The sequence below is a fragment of the Lactuca saligna genome, chromosome 5 (assembly GCF_052625555.1).
Source record: "Lactuca saligna cultivar CGN05327 chromosome 5, ASM5262555v1, whole genome shotgun sequence".
Taxonomy (NCBI): Eukaryota; Viridiplantae; Streptophyta; class Magnoliopsida; order Asterales; family Asteraceae; genus Lactuca; species Lactuca saligna.
Window position 1 is genome coordinate 285,615,836 of NC_136421.1, and position 10,158 is coordinate 285,625,993.

The 10,158-nt window shown below is 36.0% G+C and overlaps 1 protein-coding gene across 1 annotated transcript; it reads right to left on the bottom strand.

The window, feature by feature from the left end:
- Window positions 1–6,800: 6,800 nt before the first annotated feature.
- LOC144998135 (acyl-acyl carrier protein thioesterase TE3, chloroplastic-like) lies at window positions 6,801–8,044 on the bottom strand. The gene is made up of 5 exons (XM_078957949.1): window positions 7,911–8,044; window positions 7,645–7,745; window positions 7,455–7,564; window positions 7,262–7,357; window positions 6,801–7,168 (listed from the first exon to the last, which is right to left on the bottom strand). The coding sequence occupies exons 2-5, from the start codon at window positions 7,742–7,744 to the stop codon at window positions 7,049–7,051; spliced, it is 426 nt and encodes a 141-aa protein (XP_078814075.1). The 5' UTR covers window position 7,745; window positions 7,911–8,044; the 3' UTR covers window positions 6,801–7,048.
- Between the last annotated feature and the right edge of the window lie 2,114 nt (window positions 8,045–10,158).

Here is a 10,158-nt window from a genome sequence, read left to right on the forward strand (position 1 = left end):
TGGCAAAAGACTACATGTGATATCATTGGGCAAACGTGTCATTGAGGCATGTTGGATGCATTTCATGCATCCATTTTGTAGTTTTACTCCATAAAAGTGCATTGCATTTAGGTTTAAACTCATGTATGTTGCATATTTTTCGGGATTTTTAATGATGCAATTCCATTCACACGCTTTTCTGATATTTCAGGGACTTTTTGAGGTAGGATCTTAGTTGGGGTGATGAATAAGAGATATGTATGAAGTTTCGAGACTTGTGGAGCATCGAGGAGGAAGATATCAAGAAAGTGAAGATTTTAGCTTTACAGAGATTTACACAGCCGTGTAAATGCAAGCCTTGTGTTTACATGGGCCGTATAAACGCATACTCATGAGCAATGTACTTCGAAGACCTGCATAACTTGAGCAATATACTTTTTGTGTTTACACGGCTGTGTAAATTGGTAGTGTTAGTTTACATGGGCCGTGTAAATGAGGTCATCAGTTTAAATCAGTTTTTCTCCTTTCTAAAATGATGCAAACGGTTCCAGAAGAAAGGGGGGCCGATTTTCTGAGTTCTAGAGGAGATTTTGGGAGCATTTTGAAGAAAATTGTTGCTTGAAAACATTTGGATTTCACTTGGATTTTAATTTGTAAGACTTTAACTTCAATTTCTAGGTTTGTGCTTGTTCTAGTCATGAATGGCTAGAAACATAACTCTCCATCTTCATGTATTGACAATTGTGTGTGTGAATTCAATCATTTGACTTGGTGTTTGTTTTAAATGCTATCTAGTGAATTCAATCCTCACTGATTTCCATGTTGTATGTGTGGGCATGAAACCACACAATGTCACGGAGGATCAAATCAAGCTTAGGGCGTTCCCCTTCGCAGTTCAAGATGCAGCTAAAGACTGATTCTATGACTTCCCACCGGGGACGGTAACTACTTGGGTAGATCTTGTGAGGTTGTTTTTGGATAAATACTTCCCAGAGATGAAAGCTTCAGCCCTACGGAGGGAAATCATTGGAATCAAGCAACATAAGAGAGAAGCTTTTCACACATATTGGGAAAGGTTCAAGAAACTTTGTGCTCGTTGTCCCAAGCATGGAATCATCGAATACCAGCTCCTACAATACTTAATTGAAGGCATGACTCCGATGGAAAGAAGGCTTCTTAATGCTTCAAGTGGCGGATCTTTACCCGACAAGACTCCAACCGAAATCCGCAACCTAATCAAGAACATGGTTGAAGATTCTAAACATTCAAGCCATGATGAAGAATGGTACACGGATGCACCCCGAGGTGTAAAGGAAGTGAAAACTCCTCAAATTGAAGCTCAATTGTCCGAGCTTACCAAATTTGTAATGCTGCTAGCAAAAGACAAAGGTGTGCAACCCACACCCCGCCTTTGCGGTATTTGTACTTAAGTGGGGAATCTAACTGATATGTGCCCTCAACTTCAGGATGAGGATTATGAAGAAGCAAAAGCCATGGGAGGCTTTTCTGGGTCAAATCAAAGGGGATATGATCAGCCATGGGTGATCAAATATGGAACAACAATCAAGGTTGGGGAGGAAATCAACAAGGAAATTATCAACCAAATCAACCACATCAATACCAACAAAGACCACCATTTCCTCAAAATCAACAAAGATCACCTTTTCAACCTCAAAATTTACAGCTAAGGCATCTACCACAACCATCTCCACAAGCAGGTTCATCAAGTATGTCACTAGGATATATTGTCAAAAGCCTTGCAACTAGTACACAAGCTTTCCAGCAAGAAACAAAAGCAAGCATAAAGAACTTAGAGCAACAAGTTTAACAGCTTGCTACTTCCGTAAGCAAACTAGAATCTCAAGGAAATATGCCCTGACTCTCAGGTATTAATTTTACAGCTTTATTTTTCATATTGAAAAGCCTACTTGACAAGTTGGATGCCGTGACTCGTCGAGTAGGAAAGTTTTTGGCCACGTGTTTAAGTGACAAACTCGACGAATCAGAGGACACGACTCGGCGAGTTGGAGCTGAAAGATGAAACCCTAATTTTCTGGGTTTTGCACCCTATTTAAAGGATTCTATGCCTCCATAGGCTCCCCTTACAACCCTTTGTGAGTCTGTAAAACCTAATTCATGTGTGTGCTCCATTCTTGTGTGATCTTAAGCTTGGAAGGTGATTTGCAAGAAGAAGACTTAAAGTATAAGAGGAGCAGTGCAAGAGGAGCTAGTGGATCTGACTCTTCTACTTCTTGGCATTAGTTTGAAGGTAACAAGTCGTTACCTTGACCTTCCCCCTTTCTAGATATATTTATCTTGAAGATTAGGGCTTTTCTAGCATATATATTAACCATTTTTGGGTATGGGCTAGGATCTGAAGTTGCAACTTTAGATCCGAGCTTATCTTGGTCTCTATAGCTATAAAGTCTCCAGCTTTAGCAAGTATGAACCTTCCCCTTTTGAGTTAAACCCCATTATAAGCTTGGATTTGACATTGTAAGCCTTTAGAGCCTTGCATGCACGTAAAGTTTGCAACTTTACATGAGAAACATTCATTGGGAAGCTTGATCTGCAATATGGAGCTTTGGAGTGGCTTAAAAAGCATCTAAATAGGGAAAGGACCGAAGGGACTCGACAAGTTGGATGGCCAACTCCGCGAGTTCGATGAAGATTGTCATGCAAGGATTTCTACATGGACTCGGCGGGTCAGTAGGATGACTCGGCGAGTCAGCTAGGGTTTTCCTGACATTTGGACATGCATTAACTTGGCGAGTTGCAGGGAAACTCGACGAGCCAACTGGGGATTTCACGACTTCTCGAGTTCAGGAAGGACTCGACGAGTCGGTGAACTGCATTCAACGAGTTGGGTCAACATGGATTGTTGACATTGACCATTGACTTGGACTTTGACCAAGCGTTGACTAGTTAACTTCTGGGGAATTTTGGTAAATTGGAATTTATGGAAATGGCCTTATGGTAAAAATAGGTGGTGGAGTTCGTGCCCATGGTTCGAGAGTTGAGTTTATCACTTCGATTCGACGTTTGCAAGGTGGGTTGTCCTCATTATACTAACAGGGTCGAAGGCACCAATGCCGGCCCTTTTCGGATCTGTATTTGGGTTATTGCACATTATGCTTTATGATATGTATCATGGTTATAGGATGGTTGCTATGTTAGAGATCGGTTAGATCAGTATCCTGGTTATAGGATGGTTGTTATGGTAGTGTCTGGTTAGATCGGTATCCTGGGTATAGGATGGTTGCCATGATTAGTGATTTGTTAGATTTGCATACTTACTTGTTTATATGTATGTCCACATGTTTGTTGGTTTGGGGGAAAGGGTTGAGGCAGGTCTTGCTATGTGCAGCAGGCCAAGACACCCTGGGCGGACCGGGTAGACTGCAGGCCCGGGCCGGACAAATATAGTCAGGCCGAAGGCCCAACGAGCGGTTAGGATAGGCTGAAGGCCTCGAGGAGGGTGGTCCAGATGAGCCGAGGGCTTGGATAGCGGTCCAGATAGACTAAGGATCGGGAGTCGGTCCAGTCAGACTGATGGCTCATTATGCATGCTGTTTGCTTATACATTATATGATATGGTTAATATTTGTGTGCCGTTGGTATTTTGGGGAAACTCGCTAAGCTTCGGGCTTACAATTGTTGATTATGTTTCAGGTACCTCTGATGATCGTGGGAAGGCGAAGGCGTGATCGTACAGCTCCTCATATTTTATGTTTTTATGACTTGATTCTGGGATACTCTGACATCATACTATTTTGGAAACATGTTTTGTAATAATCTTGGGTTTGAAATGTTTTAAACAAAAGTTTAAATTTGGCATGAAATTTTATGGATGTTACAAATCATATTTAATTAGTATTGATCAAGAATTAATTTGGAATTAATTTAGGGATGAAAAGAGACTAATTAAATTAACAGAGACTGATTATGCAAATCAGTGATATATATATATATATATATATATATATATATATATATATATATATATATGGTTTGGGCTATTGACCCATGATGGGCTAAGTTTATGTAAGTATCCATGACGAGTTAGCCCACATGAGATATGGATCATAAACTAAGTGTATGGATTAGGGTTTACCCATGACTCTTGGATTCCTACACTATATATATGACACCCCTTAGCCTAAAATTGCATACACTAGTAATCTTCGAGATACTATAGCCGAATTTTAGTGCCTAGAAGCTGTCACTCACTATCCTCCAATATTTGGTGGTGTTTATGACTTATTAGAGGCATCACACGTGAGGTGCTAGGTTCTTAAAGGTCAAAGACAACAAACTACAACAAGAGGTAATCTTCTAACTCGTTTTATGATTCAATTGTCAAATTGCATGCTAGTTGTAGGATTTATGCTTTGGATAATATTATTGCATGTATAACTAGAGAAAACTTAGATCCAAAGAATTAGGGTTGTATGTGCACAATAGGGATGTTAGAGTACATAAAACCCAACAAAGAGGATCACCAAAATTAATCTGACCATCATTCCCACTTCCACCAGGTGGATCAGTAGAACCACCCACCATAAGAAGCCAATGGAAACAATCAAGAACAACTAAAAACAATCAGCAAACTTGCCCCTGTGTTGATCTTATGTCCAGATGGTCACCACGTATGTTGGGGACCAAGACAATTGGCACAGAGGAAATACAGAAAACAATGTAATAGCAAGAAAACAACAACTGGTGTACACAAGACACCAGGATCTCCCAGAACAGATATAAAAAAGATAAAGGAACAAGAAGATCCTCACAAAGCTTTTAAGACGAGACACGAAGGAATCGACTCTCTTTCTCCGTTCTCTACTAGGGTTTATCGGTGATGAAATCCGAACCCTAGAGAGTTATTTCAGACTAGGAGATTGATCGATTAGGTTTTCAACCGATGAGACTGTAATGCAATCGCCAAAACCACCACAGCAGAAACCTGCAAGATTACAAACAATCTCGCAGTACCAGGATCTAGAAACAAACACAAATATTCGATTTGATTCACAGAAGAAAACCCTAAATCGAATCGAATATCCAAGAGAACATGTTAATGAAGTAAAAATTGGAGTTCAAAAGAACCCTTAGATTAATCAAACAACTAAGTTAATCAAATGAAAAAACAGGGAAGGAAAACAAGATTCAGAAGTTACTTGAACAATTGTGAGTCGAGCAGAACTCAACGAGCGTCACAAGAATAACAAAGGAGCCTAAGCTCTGATAACATCTAACAAAACGTAATCAACACAAAATCTTCACAACATCATCATTTCATTTGCTATGAAAGTATGAAACAGATGGTTTTACATCAACAGATTACAACTCAAAACTCTCTACACAATCACTCACACTCATGTTTCTAATCTATCACAATTTACACAAGAACATGATATACGAACAAACCCTAAACAGAAACCCTAATATGAAGTTGAGAGAGAGAACTGATGATACAAATGAAAATATCTCGACTCTAGTGATAAATGAACCCAACTAACACATTATATACATCGAGTCACTTAACCATCGGGTATGATCCAGCAACCCGCGTGTATACCCGACAACCTGCACACAATATTCACAACACACCCCGACAAATATACAAGAATACACCTTTTACCCAATAATCTATAAATTAATGTTTAAGTTTGTAAATGATTATCAACAACTCCTTTCAACACAAAGAAAGAAGCTTTGGTTGAGATAGTTGGAGCTATTGCAAATGCCATCAAACATCTTAGAAAAAGTGTACATTTGGCGCTTGATGATGCGGATTTGGGAGCAGACACGATCAAATGGAACAAAAAGTTTCATGATTTGGTGGATAAATGCCTTATGGAGTTGACATCTAAGGCACAAGTTTGTTTAACCAAATCACAAATCACACGATACACATGCATGTCTCGGAGTTAGAGGTGTTGTTGAAGAGTGTCGTTTAACAAAAAATGTTATTATTATTGTTATTATTTTTTCATTTGTTATGGATTGAACTATTACATATTGTCTAAATTTCAAGTGGATTGAAGTATTGGACTATTTTAAGATCAAACATTTTTACACACTTATTTTTGCAAATTTTTTTGGATAAATCCTTATATAATTCTAAGATAGATCCTTAATTTTTTTTATATGTAAAATATAATATATTTATTTTTATTAGGTGGATCCTAGGAGCCACCTACTCTCTAGTTGCCTTGGTCATTATTAATAAATCATCATGCCATAAGATTTGAATTTTAACTTAGACACTTGATTAAAATGAAAAAATATAAATACTTCGGTTACTATTTGTTCGTTTCTTAATTTGGATTGATATGGGATTCTTGAAGAAATTGGTGGTTTGATTTGTGAAAGAAAATTAATAAATCGGTGTAAGCATTGGTTTACTACAAAAATCTATATCCACTTCATGGGTATACAACCAATGTTTAAAAGCCGGATTTTTAGTTGATCCAACCCCTATTAAAACGAGTTTTAGCATTCGCTACTTGCATAGTTTTAGCATTCGCTACTTGCATCCAACCCCTATTAAAACGAGTCAATCTGGTTTTAACCGGTTCAACATAACGGTTCGACCGCAGTTTAGGGGAAACCCGGCCGGTTCATTCGGTCCGTATTTTTACAAAAAACCGTTCTTAATTGACCCGCTTTCTACCCCGGGTCACGGTCCAACCGGTCGAACCGTCCAGATTGACCCGGGTTTTAAAACATTTTATACAACTGGTCTTCAAAAATATATTTCAAAAACAATATATGAAAACTTATTTCTTAACATAATTTACCATGATTGACAATTTTCCTCGAATTTGACAATGCGCGGGAGGTGTAGGTGCAATAGCACCGATTTTTTATATGTAGGTTGGCTTTACCAAATACCCACAATTCAACCAAGTATCTGTTAGAAGAAAACATGTTCTGTGTATATAGCATTAGTAAGAACAAGGTGAACTTTTACATGATGATTTACTTATGAAAAATTAATAAAGTACACGTAATGTTTATCATGCATACAAACCTCTAACACTTATTTTCCCCCAGAAAAATGGAATCAGCTTTCCACATCATGAAGAACAAACTGTGCAACTTTTGATCTTACCTCTGGTGGAACACGAATTGGGCGATAGTTTTTGTCAAGCCAAACTAAGGTCGACCGTGCCTCCAAAATTGGCTACACCAAGAAAACAACCATTGAAGGGCTTTTTTGTCTTTTAACACCTTAGCAACAAGCCAAATAAACTAAGAATATATAAAAGTCTGTAACCTCTTCATCTGGGATCTTCGTGATCAAGTGTTGAAAGTATACACGAGCAGCTGATGTGTGAGATATCCTCACTCTCATAGTAAACCTATCTCCAATCTGTTTTCACCACAACAATACCATCAAAGAAACTATTAATTAAGGGTAGTTGAAATTTGAAAATAAGTTTCGAATTATCAAAAATATAAATACATACTTTCAAAGGTCCAAGAAATTTGAGTGATAAGTCAGACAGAGCTATCGCATTGCCAGTTTCAGCAATTGTATCGATGTTTATGCCAATCTTTTGCAAAAGTTCACGACGAGCTGTTTAACAATTGTCAAGATAGTAACTTTTTAATCTCATTAAATAATTAATTGAATTATGTGAATTAATAAAGACCGACCATGTTGACAATAATTAGCAAAGATTGCATTGTTCACAACTCCATATCGATCCAATTCGTAATCATTAACCCTGAGTTGAATCTCATGAAACTGACTCATTCTGTAAAAGGATTAGCAACAAAAATGGATTCAATCTACCAACAGAATATTATTCATATGCACATTAAATTTCGAAAGCAAACAGTGGCAATTAAAGAAACTGTAATTGACAAAGCAACAACTAAGGAAACTGTAGGCTAAATAATAGGATCAGTTTAGTAATTACCCTTTGCCACCTTTGAGATCAAAGGAAAAATTGGCTGAGCTCCGAATAGGCGTTGGCAGCCGCCGGTTGTTTGTCCGGCGAAGTAAGTGAACATTTGATGATGGAAGGTGGAGGCCGACGGCGGATGACGTCTTGACACGTGAGGTGGGAATGATCACGTGCCCCTGGGAGAAGATTGCCTGCGACTGCGTTTTTATCATCGAAGGACTGATGTTTTTCGGTGATCAAGTCTACTAAGTCTTATAAGGTGGTAGCCAAATATACAGATACCACCCTTACTCTTTACCAAAATTTATCAATCACCCCTTGTCAAATCAATAAGTACTATTCACAGTTGAGATATAAGGTAATACGTAATAGGCTAATAGCCAAAGTTTGGATTTTTTTTTCCTCATTTTTTTTAGTACGCCTTTTTAGTTCAGCTGTGGATGTAAACTAAGTGAATATACTGAGTAATTTAAGAGTAAATTAGATTGTTTTTTTATTATTTTTTTCTTTGAAGTTATTATATCTAATTGTTGAATGGTTTTGTGTTCAGCTTTATATATTTGAGGGTACGCATTGTGATGCGGTTTATCAGATGGAAGGTTGTGTTGATGAGGATTGAGGAGCCGTAAAGAATATTGTACAATGAAAAGTGATAAAGATGACATAATTTCTTCATACATTGCATTGAAAATATGATAGTCATTTAAAAAAATATGAGATTTAAATCAGATTGGACACTTCGTACGAATTACTGTGGATTAGAAAGAACGGGAGGGACGTCTACTTTACGATATGAATAAGAGGTTGATATAAGAAGGATGATGTTTTTTCAGTTCAATCCTCTGATGTTATTTTTTTACTATTTTTTTTTGTTGTTTTTTTATTTTATTTTATTTTATTTTATTTTATTTTATTATTATTATTATTATTATTATTATTATTATAAATTTCCATATAAAATTCTGACAATATTTTAAAATTCGGATGAAATTTTAAAATTCAGGCGACATAATAAAATTCAAACGACTATATAAAACGGAACAAAAGCAAAATTTGTCTTTATTTATCACTGATATATTAATTGATTCAGTATGACATTTGTGTGGTGCGTTATGTGGATTGAAAACAAACTTTACTTTTGTTCCGTTTTATATATTCATTCGAATTTTATAATATCATCCGAATTTATAATGTTGTTCGAATTTTAAAATGTCATCTGAATTTATATGGTTATCGAAATTAATAATAATAATAATAATAATAATAATAATAATAATAATAATAATAACAAAAAACAACAAAACACAAAAAGAGAAAAAAAATGGTATCAAATCAAAAGTAAAAAATTGATTACATTGATGTTAGAGGGGGGATAAAAATTAGTTAAGAGTAGAGCTGATAATTCTTGATACGATCACGACACGATACATAATAATTGAGTTTGTGCTGAGTTTTTCAACCTGCCAACCCGTTTATTAAATAGGTGATATATAAGTTTCTCAAAAAATAAACGGGTTGACCTACTAACCTCTTTATATTTTTAATAAAAAAAATATTTTATTTTTAAATGTATTTATGTATGGAGTATTAATATTTAATAAGTATTATATAATATATATCATTAATTCATAGAGAAGAAAATGGTGTTGAAGTTCATCGTAACAAAGAAAATGGTGTTGTAGAATTGATTTTGTTTTTTGGGAGAAAAAAAATGAGAATTGTGGCTATTACTTTAGCACTTTAATTATCTAGGTTTGTACTAATGTTAAGTTTGAAGATGTCTTTATGGATGTTTTTAATTTTTATTTGGATGTTTAAGACTTAGGTGTTTAAAATTCGGATATGTTTGCATCAACCCTCAATAATTAATTCATGTTTAATTGTCAATTTTATTTATGAAATCTGACCGACGAATTCAAATCTGACGCACGAACCCGCCAACCTATGAACTCGTATAAATAAATGGGTTGACGGGTCATATATGTGTTTATGTTTCAAACCCGTCAACCTGTGATCTGTATATTTAAATGAGTCGTGTTTGGGTTGGTATATTTTGACGCGCTAACCCGCGACACGCCAACCCAAACACGACATGATTGTCAAGCCTAGTTAAGAGAGATACTTATAGCACAATCCTATAAGAAATACAATTATTTTTAATTAGATTTTAAAAGTTACAAAAATATGATTTAAAAAAAAAAAAAACTAAATTTTATAATAAAAGATAAATAAATAAATGAAAATACGCTATAATCGGAAA